The sequence below is a fragment of the Polypterus senegalus genome, chromosome 3 (genome assembly GCF_016835505.1).
Source record: "Polypterus senegalus isolate Bchr_013 chromosome 3, ASM1683550v1, whole genome shotgun sequence".
NCBI lineage: Eukaryota > Metazoa > Chordata > Cladistia > Polypteriformes > Polypteridae > Polypterus > Polypterus senegalus.
Window position 1 is genome coordinate 187,739,461 of NC_053156.1, and position 27,505 is coordinate 187,766,965.

General features: G+C 36.2%; 1 protein-coding gene across 3 annotated transcripts in view; it reads right to left on the reverse strand.

Moving 5' to 3' along the window:
- Window positions 1-2,595: 2,595 nt before the first annotated feature.
- Window positions 2,596-27,505, reverse strand: part of LOC120525748 (microtubule-associated protein RP/EB family member 3-like) — a 242,037-nt gene continuing 217,127 nt past the window's right edge. For all 3 annotated transcript variants that reach the window (XM_039748317.1, XM_039748315.1, XM_039748316.1), the window contains 3 exons: window positions 22,737-22,888; window positions 13,608-13,760; window positions 2,596-4,018 (listed from right to left, as the gene is read on the reverse strand). In XM_039748317.1, coding sequence (XP_039604251.1) covers window positions 3,950-4,018; window positions 13,608-13,760; window positions 22,737-22,888 — 374 coding nt within the window. In that variant the 3' untranslated portion in view covers window positions 2,596-3,949. The remainder of the gene's footprint in view (window positions 4,019-13,607; window positions 13,761-22,736; window positions 22,889-27,505) is intronic.

A 27,505-nucleotide genomic window follows, 5' to 3' on the forward strand; every position in this document is an offset into this window, starting at 1 on the left:
AAGAGTCAGAGAAATGCCCAATTTTATCCTTCTGGTATTAACCCTTTTGGGATTATTTATTTAAGGATTGATGTTTATTGAAGATGCACTTGATTTATTGAACCATTTATTTATAGATGGAGGAACTTACACTGCTCTTTATTTCATCTGGACATTTGATTGTTTAAATAAATAAAAATAAACACATTTAAATAAAATGCACTTTGGTTTTCACCACTCTTGCTGTTATGAGTCCTCATTGTATTAGTCCATTTCGGTACAGCTATCAATGTCCTGGTACAAGAAAAGGAAATGCCAGCTGCAAGCAATTCAGCCATCACAGGGCTAGAATTTAAGTTACTATGTAAATATGTTTGAATTTCTCAGTAAGAACTCACAGTTTCTCTTAACTGTTCATCACTACAATGGTGGTTATTTACTTTTTGACTTGACTGCTTCTGCAACTGCTTTCTCCTCTCTCCACTATTCCCTGCAAATGTTACAGGTTTGAATACAAATACTTTTTCCAAATACTAGGCCACTTCTGATCCTATACAAATAAAAAAAAAACTTCTTAAAGGGAATAAAGCAGTAAATATTCCCTCACAGCTCTTTAGTGGCAACCAAAAAAACAAAGTTTTTAGTAACAAAAGTTGAATTTAAATCATTCTGTCTCACAGAGAAGTAGTAACACAGTACACACAGCCTTTGTCCACTTCATATTCCAAGGATGACATCATCACATCAATGCATCAGAGTCAGTTGTAGCTCCAACCACCTAACTTAATCCAAAACACAATTACAATCGATGTCTTCTGTACTAGGCAGTTAAAAAGATAGTTATACATTAGATTATACTTGCATATATGTACATGTGGTCTACATTAAATAAACTATTATTAGTTTAATTATACATTTTAAAGAGATATAAATAATGTTGTAAATCTTTAAGCATTACTAGTCAATCAGTTGTGATAACAAAAATAGTCACTAGATGACACTACTTTTACAAATATTGCACTACTAAGTAGCGATTTATATGTTTAATGAATATGCAAATATAACAATATACTGGTAAATGTTAGTAAAAAATTAAATATCCTTAGTTTAATGTGCCTTACGAGATTTGTACAAGCAATTAACGTTACCTGAAATGTAGTAACTTTACTAGATTTACTTATTCATGATTTAATTAACTTTAAGAGAAAGATTAATACCTAACTGGTACTAAAGTAAACTCATATTCAAATAATTTACATAACAAACTAGAACATATGAACTGAACTCACATTGCTATATTTGACACATACTATTCATAAAACACATTAAAAATTTTAATATGACAAAAAAATGCAAACTTATTTGATGAACAGACATGAAATGCAAGCACCCGTTTTGTGTTCTTTGCTGGTATATCCTCCTGTCTTTCAGACACTCCCAGCTATATAAAAGAATATAAAATGGCTGGCTTTTGATTGATGATTCTTGCTTTGATTATCTGGTTATGGCCACTGCTTTGATCATAAGGTACTGATACTGGTTTACTGCTTGCTGGATATGTCCATTTCAGGGTCCTGCCTTTTTGGCAAAACCTATTTTTGCACTTTGGTTCTATGCTGCATTTTTGTATTCAATTCCTTGATTCTCTTTAAATTAAAATGTAGAAAATTTTAAGGAACTTTTGTTTTCTCTTGACTAGACTTTTTTATGTTTTTCCCCCTCTCCTTTTTTGTTATTATGGACATTTCATTCGTTTTTGAACTTTAAAAGCCTTAGCGTCATTTTTGGGGTCTTATGGGTTTGGGTCAAGGCAATCTGTTTGTGAGGCATTTCAAGTGGGTTCAGGCTAGATATAAGGGCTGGTTTGGCCCTCAGAGATGTGCAACCATGTGATATTGTGCTTTTCTGGGGCAGATATCACAACATCCATTAATTGTAAAATTTACCTTTTAATATTGAAACATTTTAGGAATTTTATATAGTTACCATTCAAACATTAAATGGACACACATTTGATTTTAATTGATATGTTTTATGGTCATGCTAACTAAATGCTAAAAAACGGCAGGGAATAAGAAAACCTTCTAGTAACAAGCTGAAAAACAAATGTGAAACTTCTAGAAATAAATTAAAATATATACTGTAAGTCTTCTGTAAAAATATGGAGTCACACTTATTTTCATTAACAGATTGGCTGATATTAATAGCAAATAGATAAGCTTCTATCTTCTAAATTACACTTATAACAGAAGAAAGCATAAATGATGACAATAATTAAGAAAAGGAAACACATCGAATATGTCATTGACAAGTCATTAGGAGACTTTGTATTTAATTAGGTGTACTATAACACTAATTCAATTTAATTTATTGGAAGCATGCAAAATCTAATGTATAATATACAGAGAAATCCATTAATTTAGAGACAAATCAACTGAAAAATCCAAAGCAGATTTCTGACTTTTATATGTTTGTCTTGTTAGCCTCATTCAAAAAAAGATAACCAACTTTACAATGCCATTTTATATCCAGCCTGGAAACTAATGAAAAGATGACTGTTAAAAGACAACAGAATGGAGTCGATCAACCCTAGAAGGAATGCTACAACATAACAGCCTAGGTGCATTTTTCACACAAGTTTATTTAATTAACAAAACTTAAAACAGATGCAAGTCTTACACACCATTGTTATGGTCACAGTATTTAAATCAGACAGGCAATGTGAATGCAAGAGGGCATGACAAAGGCAAATTTCTATGTTGGTTTTTAATTAAGAACATTGACAGAACTTTAGTGGTGGTAACCCATGTTAGACCCTTTATTTAATGATTAAGACTCTCCTAATTCTTTTCTAGTTAATTCATTCTCAAAGAGTTTGCTGCTAAAATTAAAGGTGTACAACGCTAAAAAAAATCTAATTAAAACAGTAAATCACAAAAAACAGCAGCTAAAAATATTCACATTCTCAATCAATATAAAGCATTTAGCAGATGGCATTTGTGCAAAGAGATTTGTTAAATCCTAAAAGTGAAAATAAAAATCGTTTCATATTTTAGGGAAAAAAGCACATTTTAAGCTTAATAAATGTTAAATGAGACCGTGCTTATAAATGTTTAAGCAGTTACTATTGAACACCCTTAATTTTAGACACTTTAAATTTAAGCCTGCCTTTTGACTACAGGGCAACTCTTAACATTCATTTAAACTTGTCACTAATCATCTGCTCACATGCTGAGATATGTACTGATGGAAGGCTTGCAGAATGCAAAACATCAAATCTCTTTCATTAGGATTAAAAAAACACTTCTCTTTCAAAATAAAAAAATAAAAAGCTTCATGCCTTGTTCAAAACACAAATGTACTTTCAAAATAACTTGCATTGTATTTTTTCTTAACTGTTTTTAAGCTCAATCTTTTTCTCAAATGATTGCTGTTAAACAATATGCAAAGTGCAATAAAGTCATTATGAAAAAAAATATACAAATTAAATATCTTTTCTTAATATAATACAGTCTGTCAGTTGAGTGTAATGGAAATGTGCCAGAAGCTGTAAGAATTACCATATAAAAGGGAGCATGGTGTAATTTCGGTCTGAAAACATTCAGCAGCTGGTGCTGTTGAATTTCAATGAAAACAACACATACCCCTGTTAGCAGTCAGATTAAAAATCACATTTCATTTTCAGGATTTTCCATTTTGTTTCAAATATGTACAATTTTGATCAATATTGCATCCAGCATACTGCATTTTGTTACTGTATATTTTTACACCATGCTGAGATGCCTAGGATTTTGTTGCAGTGGGTATTACATGTCTGGAAAAAAGGCTGCATAAATGAAAATAAAGAATTTCTAGCAAACAGCCTGGGATACCTGGAGCGAGAAAGAAAGAGAGAAAGAGAGAGAGAGAAAGAGAAGAGAGAGAGAGAGAGAGAGAGAGAGAGAGAGAGAGAAAGAAGATTGCATTAGGTTTAATATTCATCTTGGTCTTCATGGTGCTGTTCCTCAACATCCTCATCCTCTGGAGCAGCAAACCCTTCCTAAAATGTGAAAAAAATACACAGCGGCATCAGTATTTTGACAGAAAAAAAAAGAATGTTACATTTGCTCTGTAGGTTTCCTTTAGATTTTACATTATTTTTTAGGGGTCATTTCTGAAAGACCCAGGTGTATGTTTCAGATTATTCTGGGTTTTGCTGAAGAGTTCATTATGTTTGTAGTATTTTCTTTACTAATTTCATCAATATTTAATTGTGTGTGAGATATATGGCTTGAGTGAAAGAATGGAAAGAGTAGCACAGAAGCCCAGTTGAAATCATCCTGTCCGAGGCAATGGAGGTCATTCTTGCATCCTTTTGGTCCATTTTAAAAACTCTTTGTGAGTTTAACCTCTTTCATATACAACAAAAACTTCATAGGGCCAGTACTCTAAATCCTAACCCTATCACCAGGTTTATATTACCAGTATTATTCATGTTATTCATGGCAATACAGACATACCACAGAGGACAGAAGCTGACATCAGTTGTATCTTTCTGAAAATAGTTGCATCAAAAGAAACAACATTTTCTGTTTATTTGAGAACAGTATTCTGGTATAGTGGTTAGGTTCAGTCACCAGATTCAGTTCCTGGCTGGGCATCTGCTTGTCTGGCAGCTGAATGTTCTCTTCTTGTACATATACTGTTTCTTTAGGTACTTTGATATCTTTCCAAATCCCAAAGATGTACACAATAAATAGACTCACAAATCTAAATAGTTCCTGTATGAGTAAGCATGTCCTATAACGGACTAGTGCCCCAACCTAGTTTGCCACTGTGCCCAATAATAACAGGGCAGACTTGTCTCCAAGCTACGTTGTAAGGTAACAGGCAGGATCTGGAAACTGACAAGACAGGTTTATAGAACTATGAAAACTTAAACCACAAATTAGAATATTCTGTACATTGATAAAAAAAGGAAACAAGAGGTTAGAAAAACTACTAATTACCATACTTTTGAATCACTACCCATCATGTTTTCTGTTACTGTGTAAAAACAAACTTCACAATATTTTAAATTAGAAAACAAAGAAGCATAGAAAAAAATAGAAAATATGGTTGTAGCTTTATTAGTCTGCACAGACTGAGAGTATTTAAGCAAAAGGTGTTAATGTTTCATGCATCAAAGAGGTGGCGAAAAGATAGAAGTTTTATATTTTTTAATATATTTTCTGTACTAAATACATTGTTTTTATTTTAAAATGTTTTATGTATCTGCAGATTTATATATGTTGTGGTTCACCTAACTAAAGAACCTGTATACTGTACATACATTTGTGAAAAGACCATAAATAAATTTGTTATATTAACAAATCCAGGTTTTATTAAACCTCTCAACTGAAAAATGTCAATTAGGGTATTTTTGACAGGGGGCTAAAAATGAAAATTTGTATTACACCGTCTGGATATAAAAATATACTCTGAATCTAATTTGGTATATCATAGTACAAACTGCATAGCTTACTGGTCATGTAGTATCTGCACTGCATAATTCTAGGTGCATATTTAACTTTAAGTGATGATAATGATGATACATTTACACACAAATAAAAGTAATCTGTAGATAAACAATTTTCTTCTGATCTTGGAATCAAACAAGATTTTCTTTTTGCATATTTTACAAATTATCTGCATTTGCAAAGGCAGAGTACATATGATAATTATTACCGAAGTTAGCCAATAAAAATAAATAATTATTCAAATAAATACAAAGGGTATAAAAATCAGAGGAAAAAGCATGCTGCCAGTTTATACATACAGTTTCACATCTTCTGACAGAAAGGAACCTAAACACATCTGTCTCAATTTATTCACAAATTGTTCACTCATATCACTTCAGAAAATGTCAATTCTCTAAGCTTCAGTACTGAAATATGTATCTGCACTTACTTATGTATTTATATTTTATATACTTAATCCTTACCTGCTCTACAATTGATAAAGAGAAAATAAAAAAATGATCTCTTTGTTAAAAGAGCCAACAACAGACAGAAATATTGAGCAAATATGGTTTACTTACTTTACTAAGTGAAATATATTGTAAACACTGATTTAATGTCATTTGTCATTACTACTGTAATAATCATGTTGCACAGTAAACTTTATTGATATGTGAACAATATAAAATGTGAACAAATAAAATTAATCCACTTAAGAATATTCTCTTCGATGACATGTAAAACTGGATTCAAATTCATGCAATTAAATATTCCTTCCACCAAAATAATTAAACCAATTTTTATTTATGAGAAACATGATGATACAATGGGTAAGCTTGTAACCTCATTTATCCAGCATCCTGTGTTTCCTATTTAAAGTTGTACATTTTCTATTTTTCTGCATGGGATTTCCTACAGGTAATCTTTTTTTTTTTTTCAAACTGACCCTATGTGAATGAAAGTCTGGGTGTGTGTGTGCAAATTGGCTATGAGACTGTCCATTGAATAGGATTGAACTGCAATTTGAAAATGAATTCAGTGGGTTTGAGAATGTTATGTTGTTATGTAAATCCCATGTAAAACCTGGAAAAAAGAAATCAGCATTTATATAGATAAAGAATAAAAATAAAAAAGAGGAAATGAAAATTGTGTATAATACATCTAAAAATGGATTTCATAGTGCTTTACGGTACTAGTTTAAACAGTGAATTCCTTTTTTGGTAATGTTACATTGTGTTGAATAATGTTTTACAATTATTATACTTTCGAAAAATGTGTATGAGTTATATAAAGGTAAAATTCCATTACAACGAAGTCCCAGGGACCTAAAAAATAATTTGTTATAACGAAAATTTTGTTGAAATGAGATTTTGTAATTGTTACTATAGCGCTTTCTTTAACTTGCGCCCATGTATTTGCAATCATTTCAATAGCTTCTTTTGTGTTAATTTTAATCTCCTCCTGCCTACAAGTTATGTTGACGAGAATTTTTCTCAGCATTTCCTTGTGATAATACACTTTCCCGAAGCGCAACTTCAGCGTCTGTGGAAGATTGTTTGTCCGTTGCCGAGGCAGGGCAAAAACAGGCTCATCGCGCTGCAGTGAAGTGACACAGAAGCAAATCATAAAAGACCGGGGTCGCGCTATAAGTCCCTGTCTTGCACACCAAAACACGAGGCAGAGTCTCAGTACTTTAGGAAAACCAACTTTATTCAGCTTGAAACAGGAATGGCACAATTATTTATTGTAGCATGATCTGCCATTCAGACACAACAGTCAAACTGCATCACCCATCGATATCTTTTCTGTTTGTTTTGGCGGAGAGACGCAGCATAGCTGAGAGACTCAGAATATCTTTGAGCCAGCTGTTGCCCCGGCAAGAGATAAAGGTAGGAGAGGTCCCAAGAGAGTTTACAAACCTCACATTTTCTTGAATGAGTGCTGCATTAATAGGAATGTTTCTTGAACAAGCATCTCTGAACCACATAAAAACTGCTTTTTCGACATCTTCAAATGCCACAATCAAGAGCAGCAAAAATGTAAAGTTTTTTTTCTAATATGAACTGTTATCGTTTTTTCGTGTCTGCCGTTTCTATAGGAGGGTGACAATGAGTTAAATTCCAACGGATGTTTTTTTAAATGTTGGTGAGCAATAAGCAAAAGATATCACTGAAAACTGCAGGAAACAAAAAGGGCAAAAAAAAAAAACAAACAAACAGTACGAGGAAAGTTCGAAGAAAGAAAAAAAAATTACAATGTTTCTGTTTGGGGATCATTGTGCATAACTGAGCTGTTGCCACAGAACTAGCTGCTCTGTGGATGATTCATTCAGGCATTTCAATGTCTTTTGGGCACTTCATTATAATGGAAGTATCTGCTGAATGTACTTCGTAGTAACGAAACTGTCAGGGCCATAAAAATACTTCGTTGTAATGATATTCGTTATAATGGAATTTTACCTGTACATTAAAAACAAATCAGCCTTATTGAGAAATGCATGCCTATCAGCCTCCAGCTCAAATATAGCCTGCTTGTTTTATAGTACAACTAGCAGAATACCCGCGCTTCGCAGCGGAGAAGTAGTGTTTTAAAGAAGGTACGAAAAAGAAAAGGAAAAATTTTAAAAATAACGGAACATGATTGTTAATGTAATTGTTTTGTCATTGATATGAGTGTTGTTCTCATATCTATCTATCTATCTATGTTGTTCTCATATCTATCTATCTATCTATATATATCTCTATCTATCTATCTATATCTCTATCTATCTATATATATATACCCGCGTTTGGCAGCGGAGAAGTAATGTGTTAAAGAAGGAAAGAGAAAGAAAAGGAAACATTTTGAAAATAACGTAACATGATTGTCAATGTAATTGTTTTGTCACTGTTATGAGTGTCGCTGTGATATATATATATATAGCAAAATACCCGCGCTTCGCAGCGATGTCATGTGTTAAAGAAGTTATGAAAAAGAAAAGGAAACATTTTAAAAATAATGCAACATGATTGTCAAAGTAATTGTTTTGTGTATTTGGTTGCAGCGTCACAAAGTTGTTTTCGGAAGCTGCATCAGAAAATGTACCACGACGTCTGACACGCCTCCTTTTTACTGTTTTCTCACAGCTTGGATTGCTGCTGTCATATATATATACACACACACACACATACATACATATATATATAATAAACATATATATATATACACATACATATCTTCATATCTACATATCTATATACATATCTACACACACAAATTATATATATGTGTGTATGTATGTATGTATGTATGTGTGTGTGTGTGTGTGTGTGTGTGTGTGTGTGTGTGTGTGTGTGTGTGTGTGTGTGTGTGTGTATATATATATATATAATCTAGATAGGGGTGTGTGTGTGTGTATATATATATATATATATATATACACATACACATACTTGTGTGTATGTTTGTATGTGTCTATATGTGTGTGTATAGCTTTGGTCACTGAGTGCAAGGGAAAAATAATGAAATATAGTCTATAAGTTATTAAACAGTAAAACATTAACGTTTTAAGAAGTACAGGTACATTGAGCACTACTGGAGTGGTTGGGTAAACTACATTTTAAAGACTGTGTAACAAAACAGGTAAGTAACTAACAGCAGCTAAAATGTATATGGATCATCTCTCGGTAGTAGATCCCTTTTGAAAGGCGCTACACGACGGCTGTGGTATAGAAATTACATTTTCTATGTGAGCGTTCAAATTTGTGCCCTGGTAATGTGCCTTACCGGCAATTAAATAAAATTATTTTTGTGTCCTCTGCCGTGTTAAGAGAGAAAGGCTTTGGTTTGGGATAAAAGGAAAAAGGTGTAAAGAAAGGAAAGTTGCCTTTTTCTTTTATATAGTATAGAGAGATGTGTTCGCTGACGTTATGATCGCCTGTTGGGGACAGTCGCGCTGGGTCTTGTGTAGACTGGTGAGGCGTCCCGCCATTAATCGGCTGTGATGGCACTGTGAGTCCTCCACTCGTATGCGTGTCTTCATAATCCGAGCTGAGGACCTGATAATCGTATACGTGCAAAAGAAAGTGTGAATCGCCTTAATATTATTTTGCCGTGGTGTAGAAAAGGGGTCCCGTGTTTGCACTTGTCTGGGCTATAGCTCAGGGGGCGGATGAAAAAAATTAAAAGTGCTCACTTTGACTTAAGGCAGAAGCGCAGTCAGCGTCTCAAAGGCCGGCACAGCTATGCACGCGCGCTGGCTGCTCGACTTTTGCTGGGCAGGAGGACCCCTTTTGTACACACGTTCATGATATCAAAAGTCTCAGCGCTCTTTGGAGGTAATTCATATATTATATATATAGCAAAATACCCGCCTACTGAGCGGAGAAGTAGTGTGTTAAAGAAGTAATGAAAAAGAAAAGGAAACATTTTAATAATAACGTAACATGATTGACATTGTCATGAGTGTTGCTGTCATATATATGCCTGCCTTAATAAGTCACCCTCGCTTTGCTCTTACTTTATTTACCGTTCATTTAATCATGGCTATTGGCGGAAAAATTATAAAACCAAAACAATTATTGATGGCGAATCGATTATTCATAAAGCTTGAATTGGTGATGTTTTTCTGTGTTAACCTCATATTTTTTCAGACTTCTTCTCAAACTAAGGTGGTGCGAGGGTAAAATGAATCGGGATCGCTGATCAATGTAATCGGTGTACAGTACCAGGAAATCATGCATTGACAAAAGCTCCCCTTTGCTTGTAATGCAAAGTGTAATTAAATGCATTATTTTTTAACGCGTTATGGAGCACATGCATCGAAGCTTCTCAGCTGTGCTGTTGCTGCCATCAAGGATTTGATTATCATTATTTCTTTCAATCAGGTTCGTATTTGTAGGATGTGTTGTGTTCAAGTTACATTCCGTGTTTGTCAATCGTTGTAAAGATGACAGGTTTCATTCATCGATTCGTTTCCTACTGCATCAGTAAACAGCTCGTCTTCTTCTTTATCTGAGACCTGACACACTGCATGCACGGGTTTTTACACTGTCTTCCTTTAGCGGGACATTGACTTTTTCCACCGTGTGCTTTGTTTCCACAGTAGCTGCATTTATGAATATGCTTATCAGACGCTTCATATTTTTGCTGCCTTTTCAATTGTGTAATTCGGTTTTTGTTCAGCTCTTTGGAACTGTTGCTTTTTATCTGTGCACTGCGTCAGTTCACGTGAGCCACTCGGTGTACTTGCATCGAAGGTTCCCAGCTGTGCTGGTGCCATCTCGTGCTATGTCCATAGCTTTATTTAATGTTACCTTAGTCCTGGCACTTAAAACTTTCTCTCGCAGTTTCGCTGAGTTTGTGTCAAACACCACCCTGACCATCTCATCTTCCTCTCCATAAGCACAGTCCTTCACCCGTGAATATTTACCTGTGGCAGTTTGCTATTGGATTGCCGCTGACGGACGGCCTTATATGGGCAGGCACTAAATTACAAGCGCCAGCGCAGCCTGTCTATGAACTTAATTTAAAGTGTAGGTTTACATCGTGCTTTGTTTCCGAAGTAGCAGAACTCATCAATATGGTTGTATATGTCACTCGCTCGCTTCTTATTGTTTCGCTGCCTTCTCAATTATATAATGCATGTTTTCTTGAGCGCTTTTGAAGTCTTCCTGGTTTTCTATGTACTGCGTGATTACGTGGGAGGCGTGATGATGTCACACGAAACTCCGCCCTCACGGCGTTTGAAGCTCATCTCCATTACAGTAAATGGAGAAAAACTGCTTCCAGTTATGACCATTACGCGTAGAATTTCGATATAAAACCTGCCCAACTTTTGTAAGGAAGCTGTAAGGAATGAACCTGCCAAATTTCAGCCTTCCACCCACACGGGAAGTTGGAGAATTAGTGATGAGTCAGTGAGTGAGTGAGGGCTTTGCCTTTTATTAGTATAGATTATCTGAATTCACCAAAGGCACAAAATCTGTTCTTAACAAACACACGCACACAAAAACTATATATACTGCTCAAAAAAATTAAAGGAACACTTTTTAATCAGAGTAGAGCATCACATCAATGAAACTTCTGGGATATTGATCTGGTCAGTTAAGTAGCAGAGGGTGTTGTTAATCAGTTTCAGCTGCATTGGTGTGTAGTCCCCGGCTGGGGCTGGAGCCTGGCCGGGACGCCCAGGAGGACGAGAGGAGGGATTGTGCCTCCTCCAGACCGCGAGGGGGCGTCCGTCCTGGTTATGTTGGGGGCCTCGGGTAAAGGGCTTCCCTGTAGGGACCCGTGGCCACCGCCAGGCGGCGCCCAGTGCCTTATTATCCCTGGTGTGGCGGAAGTGCTGGGGGGAAGACGACAGGGGACGCCCAGACGGCTTCCGGGTGCGCAGCCGGCACTTCCGCCACACGGGGTGTGTCCGCGGGAGATTGCCGGGAAGCAGCTGGAGCCCATCCAGGTTCCTATAAAAGGGGCCGCCTCCCTCCAGTCATTAGTGGAAGTCGGGTGGAAGAGGACGGAGCTGGAAGGAGGACTGGAGGCGGCCAGGAGGAAAAGAGGCACAGGACTGTGTGGCCTGGACATTGGGGGAATCGGTGCTGGAGGCACTGGGGTTTGTCCACGTGACTTGTTTGTAAATAATAGTTGTAAATAAACGGTGTGTTGGGTGAAACTATGTTGTCCGTCTGTGTGTGTCCGGGTCCAAGTTCACAGATGTTAATTAAATTAACAACAGGTGCACTAGAGGGGCAACAATGAAATGACCCCCAAAATAGGAATGATTTAACAGATGGAAGCCACTGACATTTTTTCCTCCTCATCTTTTATGACTGTTTTTTCACTAGTTTTGCATTTGGCTATGGTCAGTGTCCCTACTGGTAGCGTGAGGCGGTACCTGGACCCTACAGAGGTTACACAGGTAGTCCAACTTCTCACTGATGGCATATCAATATGTGCTATTGCCAGAAGGCTTGCTGTGTCTACCAGCACAGTCTCAAGAGCATGGAGGAGATTCCAGAAGACAGGCAGTTAGTCTAGTAGAGCTGGTCAGGGCCATCGAAGGTCCTTAACCCATCAGCAGGACCAGCATCTGCTCGTTTGGGCAAGGAGGAACAGGATGAGCACTGCCAGAGTCCTACAGAATGACCTCCTGCAAGCCACTGGTGTGAATGTCTCTGACCAAAAAGTCAGAAACAGACTTCATGATGGTGGCCTGTGGGCCCGACGTCCTCTAGTGGGCCCTGTGCTCACTACCCAGCACCATGAAGCTCAAATGGCATTTGTCATAAAACACCAGAATTGGCAGGTCTACCAAAGGTGCTCTGTACTTTTTACAGATGAGAGCAGCTTCACCCTGAGCACATGTGACAGATGTGAAAGGGTCTGGAGAAGCTGTGGAGAACGTTATGCTGCCTGTACCATCGTTCTGCATAACCAGTTTGGTGTGAGGTCAGTGATGGTCTGGGGAGGCATATTCATGGAGGGAAGCACTGACTTCTACAGGCCAGACTGCCATTATGTATGGGGATGAAATCCTCTGACCCACTGTCAAGACCCTATGCTGGTGCAGTGGGTCCTGGGTTCCTCCTGGTGCACGACAATGCCCGGCCTCATGAGGTGAGAGTATGCAGGCAGTTCCTGGGGGATGAAAGAATTGATACCATTGACTGACTGGCCCCCACACTCGTCTGACCTAAATCCAATAGAACGCCTCTGGGACATTATATTTCAGTCCATTGGACATCGCCAGATTGTACCTTAAACTGTCCAGGAGCTCAGTGATGCCTTGGTCCAGATCTGGGTGGATATGCCCCAGGACATCATCTGTTGTCTCATTAGAAACATGCCCCAACGTTGTTCCCAACGTTGTCAGGAATGCATATAAGCAAGTGGGGGCCATACAAACTACTGAGTACGATTTGGAGTTGCTGCAATGCAATTTTGGCAAAATGGACTAGCCTGCCAATTCATTTTTTCACTTTGATTTTCGGGGTGTCTTTGAATTCAGCCCTCTGTAGTTTTATTTCCATCAAACGATGTAGCATCCTTTCATTCCTAACACATTACCCAGTCCACCATGATCTTTTTTCTCTATTGAGATCTGATGTGTTTTCAAAATGCTCCTTTAATTTTTTTGAGCAGATTTATAATTAAAATGCATTAATTACATACCTCTGTAGCATATAGAATCTCTATAATCTTGGAGATGACTGGGTTGTTTTCACTTTCGTGTTCTTGGCAGATCAACTCGATGTCCCTTAGTTTACTGAAGTAGAAATCTCTCTCTTTCTCAAGTCCATCAACTGTTAACTTTAATTCCATTAACTAAAAATTGAAAAAGAAAACAAATAATGTCATTGTATGAAATGTATAAAATAATCACAGCAATACATTGCTCTAAAAACAAAAATGGAGGTCATGTGAAGAAGAAATGTGAAGTAGTTAGGGTTAAAAACAAATTATATGTATAAATATTATAGATATTTGCACCATTATAGTCATACTTTTAAATTTTGATGAATAAGAAATGTTGATACTCATTTAAAACATATTTGTGGCCAAACATGTATAGTCTGAAATATGGCTATTCATATTCATGGACAACACGTTCAGTTCCATTAGGAATTCTATTTTACTCGTAAACTTGTTAGGCAGGTTAGCGTTGTATCATCTTTATAAACATGAACATCTGATAAATTTGCAGCTTTGTTATGGACTTGTACTGTGTTTATTATTTGTTTTTGTGTGTCATACAGCATACATTTCGGTAAGAAACAAGTACTGTATAATTAAAATGGCAATCCATATTTATAGTTACACCTCAATGATTAGAACTGTTTAGCTGGTGCACTGAAAATAATAAAATAGAAACACCTGTATAAATATGGTAAATGTATATTAACAGCAAAAAAGCTGTATTGCAATTAATGATTAAAAAATGATAAAAGGTATATTTACAATGAAAGCAGTATTCAAATGCCAATATCAATTAATTGAATCAATGTGTGGCAATATATATATATATATATATATATATATATATATTTTATTTTTTTTTTTGTTACAGAAATGATGAAAACTACTTTTTTTGCATTAAGCTTTGTTTCAGATAAGTAAATTACAGAATAAATTAACTAATATTACATTTTGTAATTACGAGAAGCATTTTATTTTATTTTATACCATATATAAGAGCAAGAGTAAACATAACTGAATGAGAGAGGAAAACTATAGCAACTCCTTTAAGAACTAGGCTTCCCTGATAATAAGAAAGTGCCTTGAAGTTTTATTATCTTGATATTCAAGTTTTATTGCATGCTGCTACTCCAATAAGTACATACTTGAACTTGATTTGTTTTTTTCCCATGTTCAGGTTAAGCTGAATTGAGATTTATGTTGTTCATTTTAATATACTGTACTTCTTTTATTATAATGCTGTACTTAGTAGAATTGTGATGTTTATTTGTTGTGACTGTGAATGTTCAAGTTATTATACCACTTCAAATTGGAACTGTGTTTATATTACTCATTTTTACCATTCTAGTTTTATTACTATAATGCTTCAATACTGTAAGTGGGATTGATAAGAGCTCTTTACAAAGAAATCTTTCAGTTTGTTTACTTAAGCTATTTTAGTTTGCATACTTTGTTACTTTGTAAAATACTAAAAACACATTAAGGATCTGCTTGGATGCAGTCAATTTTTTCTTAATGAATTGCAGAGCTATTCAGTGCTCAGCATATACATTGTATCAGTATTAAATTACTTGGATTGGGGGCAAAAATGTTGATCAGGGAATCCCTGCTCAAAAAAAAAGATTCACCCTTACCCAACGCTGAGAGCTAATTAGTAATAAAAAGTGACACATTATGTTTTACATTTAATATGAACTACTATACTTAATATACTGTATTTGACCCCAAAAACCTTCTAATGAATCTTAATTCACAACACAATCACATTAATAGGGAAACTAAGAGAATTTAAATTAATTCTGATTAATATACAGTATATACACCAACTACAAATGATAACACAGTAATGGATAATATTTTTGCATTAATTTTGAGATTTTGATTATTGAATCCTGAATTTAGGTCATCAAACTACAAACACAATACTTAAAACTATCATATTAATTACACAGTTTATCTAGGATCCCTCTCAAATCCATGGTGATTTCAATACCAATATGCAATCATCCATTTTTTTTCCTAGTAAAATCACAGCTGACCTTCTGCTGCTGCAGATTCTCTTATTTGGTCTTAAATTACAATCCTTTTATATCCAATATGCAGTACAGAGCTTTGAGACAAAGCATGTGCATGCATGTACTAATGTCAGTAGTAGGAATCTGTCAATAACTACACTTTGCGCTTTGTAAAATAGATAGCTTATACATGAATCAGCAGAATGTTTTGTTTATGTGGAAGCAGCCTACACTGTCAAATTCTTCATGAGCAAGACATAATAAAAGTGGGCAGAAAACAGGTAGGAGGACAAGGAAAAGCAGAGGGAGAATTTAGACATTCTCACTCAGGAAACATTAAATTGATTGCTTTTGCTCAGGCTACACTATTGACACTATACTATATTATATACTGCATACTATATATATATATATATATATATATATATATATATATATATATATATATATATATATATATATATATATATCTTATACTGCACAGTTAGAATTTACATAAAATATGAAGTGATTACACTATATTACATTTTACACACCAAACATTTGATTTTTGATGGAGCCAACTCAAACCTGCACATTTTATCCTAACAATAAACACTTAAATTTACAACAGGAAAAATACTGAGCAATAATGCAGAGATGCAATTAATCTAAACTGAATTCTAACAATGCAAAACCACCATGTCTGTTTCAATGAAGCAACCTCTAGTGTAGTGTGTTTTATTAGCCCACATAATCTAATTCAGTTTGGGGTACAGCAACACACTCATGCATTCACAAGGAGCCAGGCTAAATTCACCAGTCAGGTTAGCCAATGTGTTTTGTTGAAGATAAGGTAATGGTAATAGAAACGAATAAAAGCAATTAATTGTATTAATAATTTCTTGCTCCAGGGACCGAGACATTTTTGCATATGTGCAAATAATGAATCGTTCTGCATTCTCATCTGGTCTCCGAGAATGATTTATTTGAATACATAGGAAATTTTATTCCACAACAAGGACAGAAACGTCTAGATGGGATATTCAAGTCCTATGCACCTTTATTACAACAATATTCATTTAGTTATTAAACAACATGCATCAATTCAAGAAGTCAAGCTTCTTAATTTATACAGTATGTGATTGCCATTTTTGTCAGAATACGAAGTCTGTGAGCTGGTTAGCTGGCTGAAATTGTTGGTATTACTTTTAGATACATATCTAAAGCCATTCATTAATTTATTTAAAATTAACCTTTGGGAAGGAAAGCATAATTTTTCACCATTACATCATCACTGCAGTCTGCCCAGCACATTTTCCCTCTCTTACTTTAAGATGTACTCTGTTAACCCAATTAACTAGTCTAACCTCTGAGTGAACTCTCATAACAAACTGGGATTACAGTAAAATATCCTTTTTTTCTTGTAAAAAATCTCTTTGGTCAATTTTGTATGTGCACAATTATAAAATTATATAAATATGATAGCATTATCTAAATTGACATAGAAGACATGACACAATACAGAAAAGAGAGGCTGTTCACTGGCTACTTAAGAGTTTTAATATATATTGGCACGAATAAATCAAGTACTAATACCAGAATGCCAAGTGTTTAAGGATTACAGTAGGTCCAATGTTGTGTGGATTTGTTTGTTGTTGTTTCTCCAGGTTTTAAGTGGAGGACATTTCTTACTTTGGAGGGAACTCTTTCTCTTTGGTCCAAGGTTTAATTTGCATGCTGCTTTTTTGAGCTCTCCGTTAGGCTCTTTGTTGTGGCTTCTGCAATTTCATGGGGAAAGCATACTCTTTCTAGCAGAAGAGTTTGGGCTCTGACGTTGCCTTCTTCAAGTAATACCAACTTCTCAGACTGGGCTCAGTCATTTGTACAGTGCTTGGTTTGGCAGAGTGGACATTATCTTTTCTCAAATCCCCAGCACAGGTGATGAGATCATGTTGTGACGATGCAGGTCGGATCTTTGCTCCCTCTTTCATACGACACCATCGATAGTCATGAATGAGAACAAACACACCAAACAAGGGGATGGTGAAAAGTGCAAGTGCTTTTATTTAAAAATCACAAAAACAAGGTGTCCAAAATTTCAATAAATAAATAATCCATGAAATAAAGTGCACAATGGAGGTTAAAATCTCTCTCTCTCTAGGTCAATGTATGTGTGTATGTATGTTCCAGCATCACTTCCAAAAGAGCGATTTTCATGAAACATGTTTCTCATTGGTCGACTAAATATACTGTAGGGTAAAATCTTGCGGTCTTGTATGCATGCTATCATCCAATTGACACTCCAACGAACAACCAACAGAGGGTAAACTGGAGGAAACTGCCAGCATTCTTTATGTTTGAGCACCACCGCACCCCTGTTGCTTTTGAAATTAAATAGAGTTGGCCGGTTCTGAGCGTCAACTAGATGATAACATACATAAAAGATGGCGAGACAAGCACATTAGTGAGTCTTCATTGTTTGTTAATTTAAAAAAAAAACACTTTATGTTCCTTCCAGGCAATGCTGGGTATTTTAGCTAGTATTCTAACAAATCAATCAATTAAAATAAAGAGGTTAAAAGCAGGGGAGAGTCTATAAAAACAGTGAGCCCCAATGCTTCCCTTTACAAAACAGGCATCTGCTCCACTTATCCTGTTGGGACCTTGTAGTGTAAGGAGATGCCTGCTAACATCTGCAATTAACTTTCTTAAATGGGCTCCGTTCCCTGCCGCCCTTCCATCTGCATCTGCAGGGCAACCGAACGAGGCCCACACGTCTCTCCCGCCCCTCATGGTGAGATACCGTCACTCAGGTCGCTCCTGCTCCCCAAGAAAATGCTCATTAGGAGTGCCCCCATCACCACCTCCAGTTTCCATGGTCACGAGGATCGCTCCTGACCACATGCCTCATTCGATAAGCTTGGGTGCTCTCTCTCTATCTTTGCCTCTCTTTCAATTTCCCTTCAGCGTCCTTCTCTCTTTCAAGATCACTGGCCAGTCTGTTTTCCTCTGATCTGCTTTTTATTTTCTCTCCCTTCCTGTACTTGCACTTCCTTTTTAAAGCGGGGACATGGCACAGCTTCGGCAATAAGCAGTTCCCGACATCAATTAGTGCCGTGGGTGATCTTGCACCTCTGCACCAAGTACAGGGCCGCCCATTCCCACATCGCGCACAGGAACCACTCTCGCCATGATACCACGCATACCCCCCCCCCAAAGATTTGAGTGTGGTAATTATTTATTTAAAAGCTGCTAAACAGCCGCAAACCTCACTTTACCACACATGTATCAACAATGATTTGAAATTAAGATGCGACTGTGTAAACTTTTAACACTAGAATCCGTGAAGCCTATGAAAAAAAGCATAATGCCGGGCCACCTTAAATTCCTTCGCACCTCTTCATCAGCTTCTTTGTTTTGCAAATGTATCAGTCAGCACTGGCAGCCTGCTCACACATCCCCCACTAATGCAGCTGAAGTCAAGTCAGATGCTGAAGTAACTTTATCTGGGTGTTAGGTGTCTGGAATTGTATAGGGTAAATAATATATTGTTATTTGGAATATATATGTCATGTGTGTTCTGTGTCTAAAACAATCTGGGTAAATGTAGGATGACAGGAAATACGTGACAAAAAATGTTGAACACATAACTAAAACACAAACTTTTTTCATGTTATAGTAATAATGACAAAAAGCTGACGTGAAGTGTATAATGTATGAAAACTGAAGTCCAAATATCAAATAAACACTTTCACAAAAGGTATAACTGTATAAAATCTACTTGTCCAGAAATGGCTCCATAAGCTTTATGATCATAATCTGGAAAAGTCTTTCTTCCGTAGGACGACTGGCATCTTTTCCTAAATAAGGAGAGGCATTGCACATGTATTTTGTCTCCAAATCTGCTGCAACCCAAAACTTTATGCCAAATTTGTTAGACTTGGATGAGCTGTGTTGCAAGAAAGGACAACGGACCTTTGTTAGAAACTGGTGCTTATCAACAGTAATATGTTGCCCTGGGTTGTAACTCAAAACATAGTTCTCAACAAAATGCTGCCAGATGTCCAAGATCGCAGCAAATCTGTTGCTTTTCATTTGTTCTGCACGGGTGTCTTTGTTGTCAAAGTGCAAACGCCGTGTGATAGTCTAATTGTGGTCATGGGCATCTTATCTTTGATTGCTGTTACAAAAAGCAGTTCTGACCAGGCATCAACCACAGCACCAACTGTGGTCATCAACTCAGAGAGGGAGAGGCAAGTTCGTTGTACCATGTAAATGTGACTGAGAGAAATAAAACTGAATAAAAAAACACCAATTTTTGCAAGCTGCAAACATTTACACTGGGTGTTACATACTCAAATCAAATGTATGTTTTATTATGTAATAGTAATAATAGCAGCTCACTACTCAAAACGGGGAAAGCCCGGACTCAAACCCGGAAACTCTTGATTACTAGGCAGCAGTTCTTACCTCTACACCAGATAAGTACTCAACTTATCAACTTTCAGTCGATTGATATTTGGGCTTGGGTTTTTACTCATTGATAGCAACATGTAAATTGAATGATTTCTTTTTTCTTTGGTTATATTCTTGAATAAAAGTGCACTTGTTTTGTTATACCTTTTGTGAAAGTGTTTATTTGATATTTGGACTTCAGTCTTCATACACTTCACATCAGCATATCGTCATATAACATAAAAAAAAGTTTCTGTTTTAGTTAAGTGTTTTAACATTTGGTGCCTCACATTTCCTGTCATCCTACATTTATCCAGATCATTGTAGACAAGGAAGAAACATGAAATGCATGTATTCCAAATAACAATATATTATTTACCCTATATAATTCTAGACACCTCACACCAAGATAAACAGACTTGAGCTGGGAGAACTGGGATGGCAGGTTGTTTTCCGCTTGTGCTGATTGACACATTTGCAAAACAAAGATGGCGATGAAGAGGTACGAAGGAATTTAAGGTGGCCTTAAAAATTCTGTCACTTTTAATTTTGAAAAGTTTGAGAATTCATCAATTTAATTTTAAAATACACATGCTGGATTTCTGCCGCATTTTAGTGTCTTAATATATAGGCAGTCCTCAGGTTACGTACGAGATAGGGACTGAAGGTTTGTTCTTAAGTTGAATTTGTATGTAAGTCGGAACAGGTACATTTTAACAAATGCTATTGTTGACTGTCTGTAACCAGGTGCTCTGCCAGTGAATGATGGAGTTTCACCTCTCTCTGACCTTTTTATTATTTCTACTTTATTTTCCATGGTAATGGTTTTTTTCTTCTTTACTGTATCACCAGCACTTGCATCAGAATTGTGTTTCAGAGACATTGTTGAAGGGTGAAGAAAAAAAGTTAAGTTGAGCTCTTCTGCACAGCACTGTACATGCTATCACAGCAGGGAGGCACCCCTCGTCGGTACATCAGGTGTACTGAACGACAGACAACTTCCTGCTATGTACATAACAGTACAAGCAGGCTTGCTATTGAGAATGAATGGAGCAACGAGGGGCAGTTCAGCACCAGCCCACTTCACAGTTACCTCCACTTGCATACAGCATGCTGCCTGCAGTGTCAGCCCACCGAGAGCGAACGGGGTGCGGCCAAAGGCGGGTAGTGAATCGCCCACCACTGCCCCCATTCAAAAGGCAGCCACCCAAGGCACACTACAATGCTGCACCACGCTGCCACATTCACCCTAAATGGCCTCCGTTCAGCCACAACCGGGTCACCGCTTGCAGCATCACTAGCCGTCCACCAAGAACAAACGGGGCAGCCGTTCGAGGGACACTATAAGGCTGCGAGCAGTGAAACTCCCCCCTCTGCTCCATCCAGACTCCGTTCAGTCAGGAGCAGTAGCTGTGGCGGCATGGTGGGTGGGCAGCAAACTGCCCCCCTCTGTCCCATCTAGCTTCCGTCCTGCACACGAGCGCTTGCCGCGCACCCAGCCACCCACTGAGAATGAATGGGGTGCGGCTCCCACCGCCCCATTCATCAACTGGAACCGAATGAGGAACACTACACTGTGCGAGCAGCGAAAACGCCCCATCCAGCCTCCGTCCAGCCACCACTTGCTGCGTCCCCAGGCTGGAGATGACAAACCGGAAGTTACTGAGGAGCCTGCGTCGCATCCCCCAGACAAATGAGGGAGCAGCTGCGGCCCCGTTCATAAGTCATATGTCCGTAATTCAGGGACTACCTGTATTTAAGGATCTACTTCCATCCAATTAGGCTTTTTAATACATCTCTCTGAATGCAGAGGACAGTGGCTTAAGTGCTTCTTTTTTTTTGGAACATTACCTACTGATTTTATTCTTGATTGAACCGTTTGAAAACAGCTCTCTTAATAAAAAAAAAAAATAGAAAAGCAGCACTACATACATATTGTATAACAGGAAGTTAAAAAACCTTTAATAAATTATAGCTATCCTTACCTTGTATTGCACAAACATCTCAAAATATTTTGTAAAATGAAAATATTTGACAAGATCATGAGTTTGTCAGTTACAAATGACCCTTGCATTATTTTTTAAATTGTTAAATTTAACCGTGCCTGGCAACATTATCTTTTTAATTTATTTAAATTTACAAATTGTACTTAACTGTACACATATAGAATTATCATTTAAAAATTGTCACTAGCCTAATGAGGTATATTTCTATTGACCTAACTGGGCAAGTAAAATTTTAGCTTTACTTCAGATCACCATACAAATCACAATATCTATTGGTAAAAGATTATTCTTAATGAATAAATGGTGAATGCTGTACAATACAATGATAAAAATGTTCCACTTCGTTTAAGAACTGAAATAAAAATCTTTCTAAAACAGAAAAATTAACTTTGCTGTTATATTTTCATGCAATTATCTGTACCTGCAAATAAAAGTAATAAAAAAAAAAAATATTTTCCTGGTTATGTTAGTAATTCACGTTTATAGAATATATTATTAGAGATATTATCTATATGATAATCTTGTTTTGAGCTATTCAAACATACATTAATTCAAATGAAAGCATCATAATATGAAACACGGAGAGATATAGGCCTTATTTGTCACTTCAGATAGCAAAAGTCCTCTTACCCTCCCATCGACTCTACCTGTTGGTTGAGTTCCATGATCTGTGCATCTGAATCACCCCCACCATTCTTGGCAACATGTGGATTTTTTCGCATGCCCGTAGACATTGTGTTGGACGTTCTTTGGGGTGCAGGCATGTTCTTGGGTGCAGTTGGAGATGTCCTTGTTGGCACTAATGGGAGAATATACTGAATCAAATCAATATATGCAAAAGGTTTCACATTCATTGAAGTCAAAAGGGTTCTAAAATTACAGGAATGTGCATCCATACTGCTTGATAATAGTGTGTTACCATGCCGCCCACTACAGAGCAGGTCTATTACTTTCTTGAACTGGGGTGTGCAGAACTGTACAATTTTGTCTTGATTGTACTTTGGCATAACTCTGTTAAAATAACTTTTATCTATTGTTACACAACAAAGTAATCATGCTGAAAACACTTCCCAACTTACTGGAGGGAAACAAATCACCACCTGCATGTTTGCAAAGCTGCAAATAAAGTTCACTCAGAAGTTAAGGTGTAGAAAATTCCTTACCATTTTTAAAAAATAAAACTTTGTTTTGTACTTTAAGTTTTAAAATAGTGTTTTAAGTTTTTATTATTCACACTGCAAAGTCAGATAACTACTATAAGTCACTTTCACTGTTGCAAATGCTGCTAACAATAACTGTATAGGATCAGTATATAAAAAAAAATAAACTGCTTCAGAAATAATGTGAACAAATGAACTTGAGACTATCTACAAATACACAGAGAGAGTAAAGCTACTTTTCCACTGAAGGTGTCTCCTTTAAATATTTATCTGAAAGGGCCTGAATATAGCTTACATAGTTTATTTTTTTAATATCAGTTCAGTTAACACTGAATTTTTCCAGTAAATGCAAAATTAAACTGTATCTAGTATAAGATGTTATGAACAGGATCAAGAACAAAGGAGTTCATGAAAAAGAGAAAACACATATAGGTGGATGAAGATTCCACGACACATTCGTTTTATTGGGATTGGCAAACACGGGGATGTACAATATAAGAAAAATTAAGTTTCACAAACAAGAGTAAGTCATTCAGTCCATCAAGCATTTTCAATTAGCTAACAGGTAAGTTGTTCCAATAATTCATTCAGGTAAATTTTGAAAATCAATGTTCCTGCTTCAAATACCATACAAGACTTTGCAGTTTGCTCCAGGTTTGTTTAAAGAAGTGCTTCCTAATTTCAATCTTTAATGTGCTCTCTTGTAATTATAACCTTTGTTCTATTGCAATCAATTCATTCTTTAATTGAAAGAATGTTGCTACATCTACAGTACTTTATCAAAAGCTATAAGAATTTTGAAGAATTAACGTTCCACGCAGCCTTGCCTGCTCAAGATTAAAGAGGTTTCATTTCTTTAAGCTGTCAAAGTAGGGTATGCTCTTTAGTCTAGATGCTGCACATGGTTACTGTTTTAACATTGTTTTTTTTATCTTTTTCTGCAGTATGGTGACCAGACCTGCACATAGTACCCCGTATACTGCCTTATTAACACAACACACAGTCTTATCAATACTTTCATTTACACTCAACAGATTTTACAATACAACCGATAATTTACCTTTTTAATTACTTGAATTTCTTAGACATTGACAATGTTTTGTTGATGGTGATTGCAAATAGCAGTAGTGACAAGGGGCATTATTGTCTAGTGCCACGTTCTAGTTTGAAGCAGTCTGAAATAATGCTGTTAGTACAAACTGAAGATTCTGGACTGATATACAGTAGTTTGATCCATGTATATACAGTATATTCGGGCTAAACCCAAATTTATGCAAAGTGGTGAATAGGTAATCTCATTCAACCATATCAAATGTTTTTTCTACAGCCAAAGATAATAAGATCTCCAGAGTGTTAGACTTTATGGGTGAATATAATACATTAAATAGGCATCGAAGATTAGAAGCCAAATGTCTACCTTTAATAAATCCGGTTTGGTCTTGTGATAGTAATGAAGGAAGCACCTTCTCAATCCTTCTAGCTAGGACTTTGGAGAGTATCTTAAAATCATTATTCAGAAGTGAGATTGGTCTGTATGATGCACATTGTAAAAGTCCTTATTTTTCTTAGGAGAACACAGTACTTAATGCTTGGCGAAAAGTGTGTGGTAGAATTTTATTGTCTCTGGCTTCTATGAATGTTCCTAATAAAAGGGGAGATAAATTAATTGAACATTTTTTTTTTATAAAATTCAGCAGGGTAGCCATCAGTACCTTTCCCACTCTGAAATAAGATTATAGAGTCTAGAAATTCTGATAGTGTCAGAGGTTTAATCCAGTTTCTCTGCCCTGGGAGAATGCAGCTGTGGTATCCGTAATGTATGAAAAAACACATTAGATTGAGCCACTAGCAATTCACTTTCGAAATGCATCGGAGATAAAGGGGATTTTCAGTGAAGGACTTGAACAGGAAATATCACTATATGCAGATGATATGGTACTGTACATATCAGACCCACAAAATTCCGTGCCTGTAGCCCTAACTATACCAGCAGAATTTCAAAAAGATATCTGTACTCAAAATTAATTTCAACCAAAGTATGCTTTTCCAGTGAATTCCGTAGCAAACAACATTAGACTGGACAACTTCCCTTTTGTCATTGAAGATCAATTTAAATATCTAGGGGGTAAACATCACAAGTAAATATAAAGCTCTATTTCAACAAAATTTTGCTGTTTGTATGGACAAAATTAAACAACATATACATAGATAGTTTACCCTCCAACTTATTTTAGCAGGGAGAATTAACACTATAAGATGCATAGTCTCTCTGAGCTTCTGTTTCTATTTCAAAACATCCCCATATACATTAACAAATCATCATCACAAAACCTGGCAGGATCAAATCAGTAGCATTTTAGACTAAGATTTTTTTATTGGGGAGGATGACTCTTTTCTCTCTTTACTGATTTCAAAAGTTTTACTTTGGTTGTTATCCTTCCTCTCCTTCTCATGGGTGGGGGCTGAACTGAAGTTAAGTTTTGTTAAGTTTGACTTGATTGTATGGAATGTTACATGCTTCTAATAAATTCAATAAAAGATAAAAAAAAAAAAAAAAACCTATGCTGTTGCACCGTGTAATATTCATAATCTCTTATAATACAGCATAAGAAAGTTTCATGAAGAAAAAAAAAGAAAAGAAAATATTATGTCAACATTAACCTCCAAATTCTGCTGGTAACCTTGCGCATATAATTAATGTCCCTTTCACTTGTGTGTAACACTAAATTTAACTGCATTTTCCAAGTGTGTGTCCCCAGTTCTGAATATTGTTCAATATTGTTCAATTACTTTTTACTGTATCCTCAGTATTCGTTATCCCTCCAATTTTACTGCTATGTAAAACAGCAATTAACAAATGAAATGAGACAAAGCATTATTACCCTAATCAAAAGACAACTTCCTGAGGGTCACCAGCTTGTGACATAGGTGCCTCACGGCACAACAGTTTCAAGAACAGTTCAAGCACAGCTTAACAGTGTTCATAAAAAAGTAAGTCTCAGTTTCTACTGTGAAGAGGAGACTTTGTGCAGTCTGCAGTAGTCCACAGCCAGTAGGCTTGACAGGGTGAGTGGTTGTAAGAAAGCTATTCCTGAAAGGACAAAACAGGGTCTTGAAATACTGGCTTTGCACTACTGCAGACTGGACGAAAAAGTCAAAGCAAAACTGCAGTAGTCATTGACACAGTGTTTAAGTGTGATCATGTCAAATGTCTCCAAGATACTCGGGTGATATTTGTTTGTAGACTGTATATGCATATAAAACATGCTCCTTATCTAATTTATTGCATGTTCAGAAAAATTTCAGTGTACTGCCATGCCAATGGTACTCCACCAATTATGCTGCTCTATATCAAATTCCTCCCATGCAAAAAAAAAAAAGAACTGGTGTACTTTATAGATTTTGGTGTGCTGAATCCATTTCTGAAATTGTAATTTCTCTACCACAAACCATTTCCACAAGATATTGGCTTCAGTAATAATGTTTTGATAAAATGTAAAAAAAAAAAAAAAAAAAAAAAAAAAGTTACATGTATTTATAGCACAAGTGTTTTTCATGCACAAAACATAACTGAAGTATATTTTTGAGCTGAAAAATGGCAATCTTTGTTTTTAATGTCAGCTGTGGTGGAAACAACCCAAAGTCAAGTATCTGATACACATCTTTTCTTCTTATTCCGTCAAAACAGCCAGGAACTTATATTTAGAAGATGATAAAAATGCCCCCTTTTATTGTTGTCCTGAAGTGAGAAAATTGTGGTTTATATAATTTTTACAAAAATATGCAAGGTCAGGTTGATCAATCTGTTGTCTTGTCCAGGTAACAAGTGAGCTAATGGTAAAAGAATATACACCTTTTCTTTATTCAAGAAAAAAGGCACGTGTCACAGTTTTCTGAGGAATACAAATGCAGAAAACAGTGAGGAACTAGTCGAGGAGCTTTTCTCTTCCTACCTAGCACTTGGGAGTAATATATCTTTAAAAATCCATTTCCTACATTCTCATTTGGATCTTTGTTGTGAGAACATGGGCACAATGAACACTGGGAGAGGATTCACCAGAACATTGTTCAAATGGAGATACGTTATAGTGAAAGGTGGAGTCAATTTAAGTTAACAGATATCTGTTTAGCATTTTCTTCTGAACTGCTACATATTTAGCAGGAACAGAATGGTTTATAAAAATGCTTTTTGTATAGATTCTAACTTCAATAAGAGGCAGATGGGTTTAAAAGAACTGTTTTTTGTGTGTTTATGT